Source organism: Cricetulus griseus, assembly GCF_003668045.3.
Source record: "Cricetulus griseus strain 17A/GY chromosome 1 unlocalized genomic scaffold, alternate assembly CriGri-PICRH-1.0 chr1_1, whole genome shotgun sequence".
Lineage (NCBI taxonomy): Eukaryota > Metazoa > Chordata > Mammalia > Rodentia > Cricetidae > Cricetulus > Cricetulus griseus.
The window spans coordinates 232190281-232206630 of NW_023276807.1; the positions used below are offsets into that span (position 1 = coordinate 232190281).

Below are 16350 nucleotides of genomic sequence, written 5' to 3' on the forward strand. Positions count from 1 at the left end.
GCTCTGGAAGCTAGAGCTGCAATACGACAGCTCAGCCCTGGAGAGGTGTCCTGACTTATCGGGAAGTCAGGCTACCTGAGGCTGGGGTGTGGTGGGGGATGGTCTTCCCTTAGGATATAGCCCTAGGAGGGCTGTTACAGCTGAGCTCTGTTCCCCTGAAAATGTCCTAGCAGAGCTAATGGCTACTTCTTTGGCTACAGTCTGCTAATGGGGAAGCCCTTGCATAAATGTAGCAATCTCCTCTGGCTCAGGTGAAAAGTTGTTACTTTTCTGCTACAAACTTGCTCAGCCCCCTTAGGGAGGCTCTCAGCAAGTTCTGCCCCAGCGAATGATCTTCACCCAAGACTCTTTTGAGAAAGGGATTTATTTGGGAAGGAGGATCCAGGAAAATGGCTGCTTCTGTCAGGGTGGGAAAGGACAGCCAAAAATTGAACAGGCAGACGGGATTATATAGGGCTTCTTGGGGGTGGAGTTTTCCCAGGGAGAGGTCTTTCTGCCCAGGGATTGGTTAGTTTTCCTGTTCAGGAATTGGTTGTTTTTGTGTTTCAGTTGGTCAGGGGAAGAGTTGGTTCTGGTGTCAATTGGTCAAAGATGGTTTCTTTGGCTGGCCCTTTTACCCTACACTTTCTTCTTTGAACTTTATTAGCATGTGATCTGTACCTGTCTAATAATACTCACTACTTATATGATTTATCTTTTATTTATACAAATTTTCTTCTGGGTCAGAATCCATGACTAGTTCATACATGTGGCTCTCAGAGGATCCACTACAGTACCTTACAAATCATAGCTGGGTCAAAAATATTCATCGAATGAATTACTGAATAAATATACAATATAGGAAGACTATAATTAAAGCCTTAGATCTCTCCCAGCTCTTTCCAGTCTTTCCTCATAGGGTTAGTTTTGTAAATCCTTAATCATGTCAGTGGCTCTCCAAGTCCTCATGCATTAGCTACAGCTATAGAGGATTAGAGTTCCCTTTAGAGTCTCAGCTACTGCCCTACAATTCACTATTTAGTAAATTACAGACATTTGGGTCTTTCCCCCCCATGAGGTAGCATTCACTGCTTGGTCTCAAAACATTTAAAGCCCCTGGCACTGAAAGAGCCCCAAATTTTTCTAAAGCAAGGGACAAAGAGGGCATATGCATAAGCACTGAGAAGAAAACTTCAACTCTGCCCACAAATCCCAATGCCATCATGATGGTCGCACCTTTCTGTGTGTCGGGGGCAGAGAGTAGTTAGACTAACATGACCAACGTCTTTAAAATATAATGTTACATATGAGATAATGTGGGAAGCTACAGAATGTATGATTCCCCTTCAAAGGAAATGAAGATCAAGGTGCATATCTTTTATTGCTGCACACTTAATGACAGAAGAACAGAGTTGGTTAATATGAAGCAAGTCCATGTTCCATAGTCTTCTGTAGGAAGACTTCTAGAGCCTTGCACCTTTTCCTTTGGTAGGATCTTTCAGCATCATTTAAGTTTGGTGGACGATTCTAGCAAGTCCTTTGCTTCATTTATTTTGGATGCTAAGTAAGGAGATCCACCTGGGAAGACAAAGAGAAATGAATGGTTAAAGCTTATGTCATTACTGTAATATTAAAACTTCAATACAGGAAAAACAATAATGACTATAATTCAGATATTTTCCCACACATTTGTCTTCTGACAAACTATTTTATATGCTTGCCAGAAATCAAAATAGCACAAATTAAACTTATTTATTGAAGCATTATAGGTACCCATCAGTCAAAATACAATTTCTGAGAAAAATATGAGTTATATATTGTGGGGTTGGTGAAGATCTTTTCCCATTCTGTAGGTTGTCCTTTTGTCTTATTGATGGTATCCTTTGCCTTACAGAAGCTTTTCAGTTTCTGGGGTCCCATTTATTATTGTTCGTCTCAGTGTCTGTGCTGCTGATGTTCTATTTAGGAAGTGGTCTCCTGTGCCAATGAGTTCAAGACTACTTTCCCCTTTCTCTTCTATTAGGTTCAGTGTAACTGGATTTATGTTGAGGTCTTTGATCCACTTGGACTTGAGTTTTGTGTAGGGCTATGGATATGGATCTATTTGCATTCTTCTACATGAGTTATAATCAGCTGAAAAACACTGCTTATAGTTACCATATAGACATTTGGCCTGAATATTTTCTAAAGTTAAGTATATGACTAAGTAAACAAAATAAGTGTTTCTTTACAGTTACATCTTAAAAGCAATAAATATTACGTTTAAGAAGGAGGTAAATCCATCTAAGAGGTTCTTTTCATGTCATCCTAATTTCACAAAATAAACACTTGTTTATAAGGCAAATATACAATATGTAATGCAAGTAAGAATCATACTTGTTAAGATCAATGAACCAACCCTAATAACTGAGTGATAATAACAATAATGCTAAGAGAAATTCTCCCTGTCCTCTGAAATGATTCTATTTCACCATTTACAATGTAGCCTTGGATTTACAATACTCTCAAATAAAATTAAGTCAGTTCTCTTTTAGAGTTCTTTGAGATGTATTATTTGTAATGCAAACAGCAAATTGAGGTGAATTTCAAATACAGAATCATTATAATCATAAACAATGCTTATTTGACATACAAAAACATCCCCAAAGTGTCATATTAAAGTTACACATCACAATCCTAATTTCTATTCTAGAACACTGCCATTGCTTAATGCTTGAGCTAACAATCATATTACAGTTTCTAGTCTCTGTTTTCATTTTGTATTTTTCTCTTAAGTATAAACTACTATTGGCTGTTGAAAATATTGTGATGCCCCACAACTTTTAAGAAACCGAAAGTATTTAGACAGTCTAAATATAAACTGTCCTGGCTATTGCTACCACCCCACCACTTTATGAAGGAACAAACAAGCAGAGAAAATACATCAACAAACATGGGGCTGCAGTAGAGATGGAGAAAGCTATATTTAGTTTTTGCCTTTGAGGAAACCACTGACATTTTCATATCAAGATATGAAACATGGTAAACATTTAAGGAATATATCACACAGTGACCTTGAATACACAATGAGAATTACAAAGACAGTTCATAACCCCATAAGTAGATTTCATGATTATCTCTAAAAATGACCTTGGAGCATGCAAGGCTCATCATTGTCACTGCTTAAATGTTGGAGTTAGCAAGGAGTTGCCAGATATTTTGTGTGCTCTAAAAGAATATTAACTAATTTTAGCTATAACATTTAATTGATCAATATACATTCTAAATATTTAAATTATAAGCCACAATAGACTCATAACAGAAAACAAATAAACAAACAAATGAGAGCCCACAAGAGTAAAAAATTTATTAAAATTTTACTCATATTAAATAAGAATAAAAATCTTGTATTTATTTGTGGATTATCTGATATGGTTTATTTATTAAAAAGCATCAGCCCAGTAGATATTGGTTAAAGGAGACTTTGTTTTCAAATAATATAAAGATCCACATCGATAAAAATAAAGTAAGTATTGCTATACTAATACTCACTGCTTTAAGGCAAAATGTAGTAATAGAGATTTCATGGTGTTTTAAGTTAGTCTATGGTATAAAACAATGAGATTAACATGTGGTATACACCTAATATCTTATGATCAGAATACATAAAACACTGTCATAACCAAAGGGAAAAACACACTCCATAATCACTAGAAGATTTAGCACCCGTCTCAATAATTTATTGAACAACTAGAGAAAGAGCAAGAGCATCAAAACAAATAACATGACGAGCAAATGTGATTGAACTGATGTTCATAAAACAAACATTCCACCCAACAAAAGGATAATATAACCTTAAAGTTGCAAACTTAGAACACCGAGTCTCAGCAAACTTAACAACAACATCCAAATCACCAAGTGTGTTCTATTGGCAGTGACCAGCTGAGCTTAGAAACCAAGTGTTTTGAAAATATAGATCATTTCTATAGACTTTAATTCTCTAGTAAGTTCATTTGTTGTATTTTCCAACAGTCCCCAGGGCTAGAGAGACAGCTCAGAGGTGAAGAGTACTTGGTGTTCCCAAGCCTCCATCAGAAAGCTCCAGCTCCAAGAGATCTACTCCTCTGGCCGCTCTGCTGGCTGCTGCACTCACGTGCACACACCACATGCAGACTCAAACACCTACACATAATTTAAAAACTGAAACAGTTTTTTAAAGTCACCAGAGATTAAGGGAACAATGCAACTCATATACAAGATAGTGCATGAACAGTGCTGACATACTATTCTACAACTGTAGAATTATGATAGACACCAGCAATATAGCTTTGTTTAGAAACAATTCACATGTAGGATATCACAAAATAAGTTATCATTCAAGAGAAAGATTCAATAAATTAGTTTCTTTTATTGTTTTGGTTTCAAGACAGGGTTTCTCTGTGTAATAGTTCTAGCTGTTCTGGAACCTGCCTTGTAGACCAAGCTTGGCCTCAAACTCACAGGGATCCATTTGCCTTTGCCTCCCAAATGCAGGGGTTAAATGCATATACACCACCACGATTAGTGGTCAGTTTCTTTTAAAACACCAAGGGAGAAAAGAAAATCTAAGGACCCTTAGATAGCTCAGCAGGCAAAGGCCCGTGCTGAGCTCTACCCTCAGGACCCAGATGCTACAAAGAGGGAACTCAGATCACTCTAGTCTGAACCAACTACCACAAGTAAGAAGCCCCAAACATTGGCCAACAGTTTTATAATTAATATAATGTCTTGTGTGTTATTTGGGGGCTCTGAGGTGGCTTCGGAACTGGGTGGGAATCCCATAATACTCAAGCTGTCCTCTGACCTCCATACATGTGCCATGTCACACATAGGCACACACTCCTCTCTCTCACCCACAACATACACATGTGATAATAACTTAAAAAAAACCAACAATCACTTTCATGCTAAAGTAAAAATTTTAAATGAAAAATAAATTCTAGGAAAAATATGGCCTATCATAACCAATAAAAGAAAATCTGAAAAATCAAAAGCATCCAATCTACTTAAAGGACTGAATCAGTAATTAAATGCCTAGAAAAAATTTTATCAACAAATCCAAGTCCTGACAAAAACCAATCAACCAGCCTAAACAAAAAGATAAATAGGAGAGCATACTCATCTTTTTATATGCCAGCGTTACCCTGATAACAAACTCTGATGGAGGTATCACAAGAAAGGAAACCATAAACCAGCACCTCTCACTAGTGTAGATTCAAAAACACTATGCTTACTTATCCAGTCAGACCAAATATCACGAATGGCTTTAACGAACATTCAAAGGTTAAGCAATGTAAGTCAATGCATTAACAGATGAAGAAAAACATATGATCCTCTCAGTAGACACAGACAACTAAAAACACCTTTGTAATAAACTTTTAATGAACTAAGAATAGTTGGGAGAGAGCTTTGTGTGCTAAAGCCATCAGAAATGCAATCAACGGCATTGTCAGTCGTCGTGTTAGGCTGGAAATTCTGGGTGTGAAGTGAGGGCAGGAAAAAGCCAGTAGCCATCACTGTTGTTGTCTAATGCCACCTGGGAGTGTCTTGCCATCGTAGTTTCCTTCCCCACATCTCCCTAACACAAAAGGAATAAAGACCAGAAAGAAATGGTCACTGTTTATAAATGATACCAACTATTCCACAGAAAATCCAAAATGATCTAAAGACAATCACTGATTTTCATAAATGAATCCACAGGTTGATGGATAGAACATAAAAATATTTGAAAACCAGCATTTATGCATTCTAATAAAAAATAACTACACAAGAATTTCAGAAACACAACAATTTATAGCAGAAAACTGTAATACCAGGATGGAGAGATGGCTCATCAGCTATATGAGCACTTGTTGCTTTTCCAGAGGATACAAATTCAGTTCCCAGCATCTACACCAGGCAGTTCACAGCCCTCTGTAACTAGAGCTTCAGGGATCAGATGCCCGGGCCTCTGTGGACACTTTTACTCATGTGCACATACCCACACGCAGACGCAAACACCTAGACATAATTAAAAAAATAAAAAAATCAATCTTTGCCTAAGGGTTTGGGCTACAGCTAAGTGGGAAGGACCAGGTTAGCATGTGCAAAGTCCCAGGATCAATTCCAACACCTTTAAAACAAACAAAGCAGAACCAATATCTAGCAATAAACATGATAAACCACAGATATAACAAACACAAAGACTGTAAAAACTGAAACAAACATTCCTATCAAGCCAATGATAACTAAGCTATAATCTATTGATCCCCAGAAAGTAGGTGTAGAGTAAGTGTCTGGAGCAGTGGTTCTCAACCTGTGTGTCGTGACCACTTTGTGGAGGTGTGGGTTGAATGACTTTCATCCGGGTCACCTAAGACCATTGGAAAACACATATATTTACATTATGATTTGTAACAGTAGCAAAACTACAGTTATGAAGTAGCAATGAAAGTAATTTTATGGTTGTCAGGTCACCACAACAAGAGGAACTGTAAAAAGGGTTGCAGTATTAGGAAGCACTGAAAACAACTGGCCTAGAAGGAGCACATAGATCTTGTTAGGAAAGGAAAAGTGAATAGTTAGACATGTGCAGGGGCACTGTACCTAATAGAAGTCTCTGTGTGTTATTTGGGGCCCTATATTTGGGTAGAACTCAGGCAGCTGGCAGAAAGATTTATTGTTACAAAATGGTGTCAGAAGGTGGTTTTACAAAATTCCACATAAAAACTGCACAAAAGCTTAAAAAGGGAATTTACAAGCAGAGGAACAGAGACAAGCATGACTTCTTGGTAGGAGCATTTTCTCGGGTGGTCTCTGTTTTGCAGTGGCTCCTTTAAGAGAGGCTTCCTGACTCAGCATAAGCGGCAAACCCCGAAAGGATCTTTAGAGGTCTTGCTAACAATTCAATGGTATGTACAAGCAGCTGGCAGTGGCAGTGACCACATCTCCAAGCCAGCAGCATGCTGCTTGATAGCAGCATAGACCAAGGCAGTGAGCACAGCTCTCACTGCTGGCAGTAAACATATGCCCGCCATCTTGGAAAGACAGCGGCTAAAGCAGCCACTACTTTAATTTTAGTAATGTTGTTTAGCAGATAAAAGGTAAAGATTTACAGTAATGACAGATTCAGATGAAGAAAAATCTCTAAAGGTTTACAGTGTGCTTAAAAATATACATAGGCTTGTGAGAAGAAAACAAACAGGATAAACTGTTTAAAAAAAAGAAAAAGGTAGGAAAAAGGTAGGAAGAAAAAGAAACAAAATAATAAATAGCCACTTAAAGATGGAAAATACAGAGAGAGTCTGGATGCTATATTGTTGTCTTTAAATTGTTTGCTGAGGAAAGAGCCACAGCTGTTACAATATATTTGATTATAAGTGCTGCTAAATTAATCCAACTTATATATTTTAAAAATGTTTTGACTTCTGAATTTAAAAATAAGGACAGGTTACTTGGCAAAAGAGTTTTTGCTTGTGTTTCCAAAGAAAATGAGAAGCTATGGATTCCTTCCAGACTAATATGGTTTGATCAAGCAAAACCCCCTGAAGCTCTGGCCCAACTGATCCTACACCCAAAAAAGCTGAGATGATGCAGCCACAGATGACTACAGCCGGGATTTCTGGGTTTTATCATGATCCCCTTGTTATGGACATCGCCCCCAACCAGCAGTTTGGAATGAACAAAGCCCAAATTCCCAAATATTGTTAATAAATGTTTGTTTCCATTTAAATGGGTTTAGTTATAAATGGAAATTATTACAGTCAATCTCTTTTTAAAGGAAAAAAGGGAATAGGATATAGAAATGAATACTTTACATTGGTATGGATTTTCATTTATTGATACAACTTTAAGGTCAATTTTGTGATATGTATATGCCTCCTCTTGTTTAGTATTGTGTTTATACTGATCTTTTAAAATGTAATGCATAATTAAATACAGATTAAATAGTCACCTATAATAGTCAGAACTTATAATTAGGTTAGTTAGGTTTTCTAGATATACAGAGATTTATTTGAAATGGATAGGTATTCTTCAAACCTTTCAAACCTACAGAATATATGGCATTTAAACGGTTTAGGGTTTTTCATGGCAGTGAGACACAACTGCTCCTAGCACACCAATTATGTCAGAAAGGATGTTGGGCATCGAAGAAACTTAATAAGGAGTTTGCCTTCAATATGGCAAGAAACTGCTCTTGCCTGGACTGTTTGTTGCTGTATAAACTGGACATACAGGACCCACAAGAAAGTGACTGCTAAACTTACAAAACAAGACAGTACTGAAGGGTTCCTGCTGAAATGGAGAAGTGTGCCAGACACACTGTGGCCTATGGGCTGAAGATGGATGCCCCAACGTTACAGAGAAACTTTGGGTGACGTCCAGGTAGGTAGCGAGATGTCTCTGTCAATTCTAGAGTTTATGGAACACTCAGCCCTAAATGGGATGTCTTTATCAAATCCTTCCCACCAGAGCTCAGAGAACCCCATTGGAGAGAAGGCAGAGAGAATGGAAGAGCCAGAGGGGATGGAGGACACCAAGAACACAGGGCCCTCTAAACCAACATGAGCAAAGCTTCAGAACTCAAGAGACTGAAGCAGCATGCACAGGTCTGCATCAGGTCCTCTGAGTTAATATTATGGCTTCCAGGTTAATGTTTTTATGGGGTTTTTGAGTGTGTGAATGAGTGTGTTGGATTTCTGTGCCTTCCTCTGGGCCCTTTTCCTTCTGTTTATTTGTACCGTTCATCTTCAATATGATAGTTTTTATTTTATCTTACTATATTTTGTTTCATTTTTTTTTTTTAAATGAATGAATGAAAACATATCCACTAGGGTAAAGGTTAACAACTGAATGATCCCTTGCTGGGAGAGGGAAAATCAGCTTTCTGCAATGGAGTGACACTGGGTATATCAACCGCTCCAGGACAGGCCTCATGTTCAGGAGTAGCTGACCAACAAGTAATGGATTCCACAGTGTGTGTGTGTGTGTGTGTGTGTGTGTGTGTGTGTGTGTGTGCGCGCGCGCGTGCGCGCGCGCACTTACTTGTGCTTTTATTTGGTTATAGCTTGATGTTTTATTGGTTTTGGGAGTTTTGTTGTTGTATTGGGTTTTTTAGAAAGAACTTAAAAGCTGGGTAGGTAAGGAGATGGAGGGGAAGAATATGATAAAAACATTTAAATTTAAAAATTACTTTAAGTAATAAAAGTAATAAAATATTCTGCCTTGTTTATGAACAAGAAAATTCAATATTATAAAGAAGCCAATTTTCCCACACTTGGGAGAACTTTACCATGCCACTAGGAGATTTGTGTTTGAATGAACACACATGCAAACTGCAAGTAAAGTGATAGTTTTGTTTTGTTTTTCCTGTTCTTTGGTTTTGATTGTTTCTGTGGTTTTGACCAGGTTGGCTTTAAACATTGAAGAGTGATCTTCCTGCCTGCCTTGAGTGGTTAAGTGACTCATGAAAGCACCACTGTGTCTCCATTTTATAATCCTTAATTTATACTAAAATGAAAACAGCCAAATAGCCAAAAAAAAAAAAAAGACATCAAATAAAAAGTATGAAGGACTTTCACTATTAGAATACAGCTTTTTATAAGTTAAAGGTACACAGGCAATATAGGACAGGACAGTGCAAAAACAACATAAAGAACCAACCAGAGAAAGCAGAGAAAATACAGAAATATCTGATTATTTGATTTATAACAAAGTTAACATTACAAGTCATTGGAGAAATAATGTCCCTACCAATAAGTAGTACTATGGTACTTGGACCCGAAACAATAAAAACTTTACCACTGTCTCAAAGCACACATAAAAACAGTTTCTAAAGTATAATGTTTAAGCATATTGTCAAGGCCTTGAGAGTTTCATGACCCTGAGAAAGGCAAAAATTTCTTAAAACAAAAAGGAACCCCTTGAAAATGAAAATGTTAGCCTGGGCTACTTTAAAACTAAAGATTTCTGCTCGTGAATGAACACTAGTAAGAGGATAGAAAAACAAGCTGCAGAGAAGATACTCGCACACAAGGACTCTTACCTAGAGCAGTCAATAACAAAGGCAGACAAGCTGAGTGTGCATCCCTATCATCTTATTCTGGGAGGTGGAGGCAGGAGGATCAAGAGGCTGTCCTTGGGTTCATGAGGAATTTGAGGCCATTTCTTAATTCAGGCACTGACTGTATTGGTGGGTCCACTCTGTAACACTTTATTGATTTGTATCCTTTATGGATGTGTACCTCAAATTTTAAAGTGAACGTCATCACTGTAGTGTGTCGACACTTCAAACGATCAGTGTTGAGCAAGCATTGACTGAAGCCAAGGGCTGGAGAGAGCCACTACAATGCAGCGCCTCCTGAGCTCTCAAGCTGCATCCATATTGATTTGCTTCTTGCTTTCATTAGGTAAAGAGACCAAATTCACAAAAATCAACCCAGCTAACAGATGCCACAGAGATAATCTGTGCTGCCTGAGCCTGCACTCCTTAGTCACCATCACACACCACACCTGACCTTGTCTATAGGACTTCCTGTTTACTAGTTTCCTGCCATAACAACACTTGTTGCTTCTTTCTTTAGTCAATCTTCTTCTTCTTTTCCTCCTCCTCCTCCCCCTCCTCCTCCTTATTGAGAACACTGGAATCATTTTCTTGCGATTAATCTTATAAAGCATGAACCTGGCTACCATTAGATAATGAATTCCTTGGAAAGTAACCAAGCTAGAACTGAATCCACACCCAATGGTAAAAGACTAGAATTTTCTCCTAAGATCGGATATAAAAACAAGGATGCCCATTTTTATCACTTGTATTTAGTATTTTACTAGGGTTTTAAACTAAAGCATTTGGTAAGAAAAAAAAAAGGCATCCAGATAAGAAAACAAAATATCTCTATTAATGGATGATATACCTTATATACAAACAACCCATCCCAACGGACACACTATTAGAACTAATTATTTTATTAACTTCGAAGACTATAAGACCAACAAACAATCATCATTGCTTTCCTATACATTTGCACTAAATAACACCCCCCAAATGAAACCAAGATAATAATTCATTCACAATAGCATCAATAAGAATAGGAAATTAGAGAAGTACAAAACTTATACTCTGAAAAATATAAAACATGGCTGCAATTACAGAAGATTTAAATATACAAGAAAATAGCCCTCACCTATGATCAGACTACTTAACACTGTTATAACAGCAAAATTCCACAAATTACAGATTCAGACAATTCCTATCAAAACTCCTTTGTAGAAGCAGAAAAGCTGATAGTAAAGCTCACACAGAATTGAAAGGTACCCAGAATAGCCCAAAAAATCCTGCAATAGAAGAATAAGTAGGGCTAACACTGCACAACATAAAAACGTCTCAAAGCAATTATAATCAAGACAGTGTTGTACTGGCACAAGGACATGATCAGTGGAATAGAACTGCCGTGGGTGTGGGTGAGTTTAGTCTGCTTTCTATTGGTGGCATAAAACACCATAAAAAAGCAATGTGGGGAGGAAAGGGTTGATTTAGTTCCCATGCCATAATCACAGTCCATGGTAGGAACTCAGAGCAAAGCAGGAACCCAGAGACAAGAGGTGAATCAGAGACCAGATTCACCTGCTTACTGTTTGCTCAGCTTGTTTTCTTATAGCAAGCAGAACCTCCAAATAAATAAATAGATAAAGAAAGAAAGAAAGAAAGAAAGAAAGAAAGAAAGAAAGGAAGGAAGGAAAGAAAAGAAAAAAGCCCTGCAGATCCAGGCAATATGATGGAGGTATTTTCTCAACTGAGATGCCTCTTCTCACAAGACTTTAGCTTGTAACAAGGTGACGCAAACAAACAAGCAGACAAATCTAAGCAGGAAATTACCTCTTTTCTTCTTTAAAGTGGTCTACAGTTTACTGTGATGATGGCTCCCCTGTCATTGTGCACTGGAGCACATACTTAACTCATGTGAACACCTTATCTCAACATGGCGCTTTTAAAGAAATCCTGTAGACCCAGCCAGCGGTGCTGGGTGGACTGATGTAGAAGAGAAGATGGTGGTAGCACCTGGGATTTAATAAAGACACTGTAGTCCTCCGCATAGATTAGGACTATATCAAATTTTTCTGTAGTTTTTATACTAAGGAGCCTTGCAGGCTTTGAAAGCTACTACATACCCATGGCTCTTTTTCACATCCAACACTGCCAAATTTCTGTCCTATATTTATACAATTGATTCGGGAACCTAAAAGAACATTTTTGTTGACTTAAGTGTAATCTCTTCTAACTCATCAATCTGTCTAGTTGATCATTTTCACTGATAGACAAGCTTGCTCAAAATTACAAGCGTCCCCCCACACTCTTTTCTGAATGCCATAATCCTCTCTTGCAGCTCATTCCACCCCTTCCTTTTCCTCACAAGCCCCAAAACAGTTATCTAAGTGGTTTCACTTCCAAATCAATGCCAAAGGTCACAAATCCTCCCTCCCTTACTTCCTTTATACCTCCCTCCCTTCATCTTTTTTTTATTTCTTTGAAACCTGTAGCCCTGGCTGTCCTAGAACTCACTCTGTAGACCAGGCTGACCTGAAACTCAGAGATCCACCTGACTCTGTCTTCCGAGTGCTGGGATTAAAGGTGTGTCACCACCACCTGGCACAGATTCTTCTAACATTATAAACAAGATCCGTGTGTCCACTTCCCCACCCTCGGCTTAATGGTCCTCATGGGAGCACTCAGCTCAGTTCAGTTGGTTTTTTTTAAATGTGTTCCTGTCTCAGCTTCTAGATGCTAAGGAAGTACTCCACCACTGAGCTATATCTCAAAACCACTAAAACAAACCAGAGACAGCAGCCTTCTATGGCAGTCAGCCTGGCCTTGAACTTGCTCTGTTAATTAAAGGGCTCAGCTCTGGGGTATCTGGAGCTACAAGCCTGTGCCAGCAAGCCTGACCTCTATGACATAAGACCAAGGGCTGACTCCTCTTCTGGACTCTTGATTTGCCCATCTTTCTACTCGACAGTTCTACCTGGATTATCTCCTGACTACTTCACCTGACACTAAGACAGTATTCTTCTTCTCCAATCCCATCTAAAATCTACCTGCCCTCTCTAAGTCATCCTTCTTTCAATAAATTGCTCCACTACCAGTTTAAGTCTTGAATTCAGAACTCAGTCAGAAGTGGTTTATTTCCAGCATCAACTGAGAATAACTACCGACTATCTCAAATTCACTTGCGTTCTCCATCCTGAAGTAGGTCTGGCTTGAAACATCTACCAGCTGATACATCTGCCTGTCAGAAGGAAACTTCTTTATCTTCTGCTTTTGGTAACGAGGGAACAGCTTGTTTCACACTAAAAATAACCAAATTAAAGACAAAAATGGTTCTCCCCAATAAAATCAAAGCAACAAACTTCTTCCTGTTTCTTAAGATTATAAAGAGGTTATCAGAGAAACAAGACTTTAAGTGTCCAAAGATTCTGGAGTGACACAAGGAAGCTGAAGATATTATGATGGTATTTTGACATTTATTGCTCCCACTTCCACAGTGTTCTTGGTGTGGAAAAGAAGCTAAAACACAGGCAAACAGCAGAAAAAGGATACGAAAGGGCAAGACTGGTCCCTATCCATGAGCTAGAAAGGCAGAAACCAACTGCATTATTAAGAAGGGTTTAGGATCCAATGCGGGGGTGGGGTGGGGGGTTGAAACAGAAATCTCATGACTTAAATTTTCTCTCCAAATATGATCAACTTTCAGACTTGAACAAGGCAGAAGAGAAAGGTTTAGTTAGAAACAGAGAGGGAGATTTAGTTTCTAAACATCTCAGATGACTAGGGGAACAACCTTGACACAGGTCAGATCCAGTTCTAATGAACTCTTGGATCTGGGTTGGAGACTTTAAGAGGGTCTCAGAAAACAGCACCAGACTCTCCAGAGGACTTGATAAAACACAGCTTGCTGACCCTTTCCAGTTCCTTATTCTTGGGAAATACTCCACAATGAAATACATCGGCACTGGGCCCATCTGGAACTCTCAGTGAAGCACTTTCCAAATGACCAGTGAGTAATGTTACAAAATCATTCTTGTGTATAAAATCAATTCAAAGTTCATGATAGACCTGTACATTTTATGTGATGAACTTTGAAATTCATTAGTGTGGTTTCGATTCAAAATTCAACTAATCTTAAGAAACCATCATTGCTGAATTCTGTTTCATCAGTAACAAAGAGTCCCCTCAGACATCTTGAAAACATCCCATCTTTCCTTTCCCAACTACCCATGTATATATTTTCTCTATCTACTTAAACAAAACTCCTTATTATAAGAGAATGAAAGCAGAGGCTGGCATGAGAATATATGTAGCTTTTACTAAGCCAAAGTAGAGATAAGAAATGTAAGACAATTATATTTTACACTATGATTGTGAAAAAAATCCTGAAAACACACATGTTATAAGGATTATAGTACTTTTATTAACACACATTTTAAAGTGTTTAGGTACATAAATTTAGACTGAAAAGAAACTGATTACTGGAGGTGAGTTCCATGAAGTCTGTGGATCCAAAACAAAATAGAGTATTTCCTATAAAATCAACAGTGCTTAAAGATCATAATGAATACACAGTTCAAAACATTTGAGCATGCTTTCATCTTAAACTATCTCTCTCTTTACTTTGTTTTCCTTCAAGTATTTTTGTTTTGCTTTGTTCTATTTTGAGACAAGGTCTCTTTGTATAGCCCTGGCTGGGCTGGCACTTTGTCTATAGACCAGGCTAGCCTCAAACCACAAAGATCTGCCTGTGTCTGCCTCCTGAATGCTGGGATTAAAGGTATGCACCCAGTTTTGAAGGACACATTATTTTTTTTTCTCCCTAGATCATCTGAGGAGAAACCAAAACTGAAAGACAAACCCACTTTAACAGAGGCAAAATCATAACAAAAAAAAAAAAAAAAAAAAAAAAAAAAAAGAGCACCAGGAATGTGACACACCATCACAACCATCATGCCTAGTCCCAACTAATCAATTCCCCTATGAAGGACCTGGAAACTAAAGATATAGTGTAAATGCCTAAGAAAAAAATCCAAAATTTTACTTTCTAAAAGATTAACAATCATACGGAAGAACAAACAGACGAACAAATTAAGGAAATTTATCCAAGACCTTGACAATGGTCTCCAAAGTGAACGAAACAATAAATTAGAAGTGAAAGTCCAAAATACAGCGGGGAAAAATTAGCAGAGATTGAAACAAGAAAAAGGAAAAAAACAGAAATATTTGAAATGAATGAGATGATTGCTAGATCTCAAAGAATCCTGGCACAAACAACATACACACACACACACACACAAACGCACCATATATAATATATATATATTATATATATATATATATATATATATATATACACACACATATATATGTATATTCTTGTTTTTTTTTTTTTTTTGGTTTTTCAAGACAGGGGGCTTTCTCTGTGTAACTTGCTCTTAGACCAGGCTGGCCTCAAACACCGAGATCCTCTGTCTCCTGAGGGCACCGAGTGCACTGCCTCTTTAGAGGTTCCTAATATAGGTGCCTATTTAACATATCAAAGTGGACTCTGGCTGCCAGCTCTCTCACCAGGCTAATACCCGTTACAGACTATTGGCTTCTGTCAGCACTTCTCACCCTTACCCCTACTCTGACCTTGAGAATTTATGGTATAGAAGAACAGAGGTAAAATTAAATGTAATAGAAGGATTACTTAATGAAATTATAGCAGAAAAAACTCTCCAGACTTCAAGGGAAAAAAAGCAGACATCCAAACACAAGAGGTCTACAGAGCTCTCAACAGACATGAGGAAGGAAACTCTCTATGACACATCATAGTCAGTATGTCAAAAATACAAAGAAAAAAAAATCCTAAAAGCAGCATGAGAAAGATACTGACTCCCATGCAAAGGTGGAAAATCAGTATCACCACAGACTTTCCATCAACAACAATAAAAGCTAGAAGCTTGGAATGAAATGTCAAACTTGGAGATTAAATAACCGGGACCAAGAGTGCTATACCCCAAAAAAGTATCTTTCAAAAACTGATGGAGCAATAAGGATATTTTAAGACAATATAAACTAAGCCAATTCATGACAATGGAACCAGCACTGAAGGAAATTCTTAATGGACTACTTTACAGGGAGGAAGAAGAAAGAGTGCCCCCTTAGGAAAATACATGAAAGCTTACCCTCCATGAAGTATCTGAAGAACATAGTAGACCTGGGAAAGAAACTCAGCAATGCAGCAAACCCTTAGAACTAATATGGGAGAGGGAAAAGAAATACCAATAGTCTAGCAAAACAAAACATCACGTAGCAAACTGACAGGTACGATCAGACCCCTTTCT

General features: G+C 37.9%; 1 protein-coding gene across 5 annotated transcripts in view; it reads right to left on the minus strand.

Annotated features, from left to right (window-relative positions):
* Nucleotides 1–1335: 1335 nt before the first annotated feature.
* The window catches only part of Dnajc15 (DnaJ heat shock protein family (Hsp40) member C15), a 53472-nt gene continuing 38457 nt past the window's right edge, over nt 1336–16350 (minus strand). For 4 of the 5 annotated variants that reach the window (XM_027390094.1, XM_027390095.2, XM_035452692.1 and 1 more), the window contains one exon: nt 1336–1557. In XM_027390094.1, coding sequence (XP_027245895.1) covers nt 1484–1557 — 74 coding nt within the window. In that variant the 3' untranslated portion in view covers nt 1336–1483. Of the gene's footprint in view, nt 1558–3676; nt 5576–5810; nt 5998–16350 lie in introns of those variants that run through there. The other variant, XR_004772364.1, reaches the window with a different exon arrangement.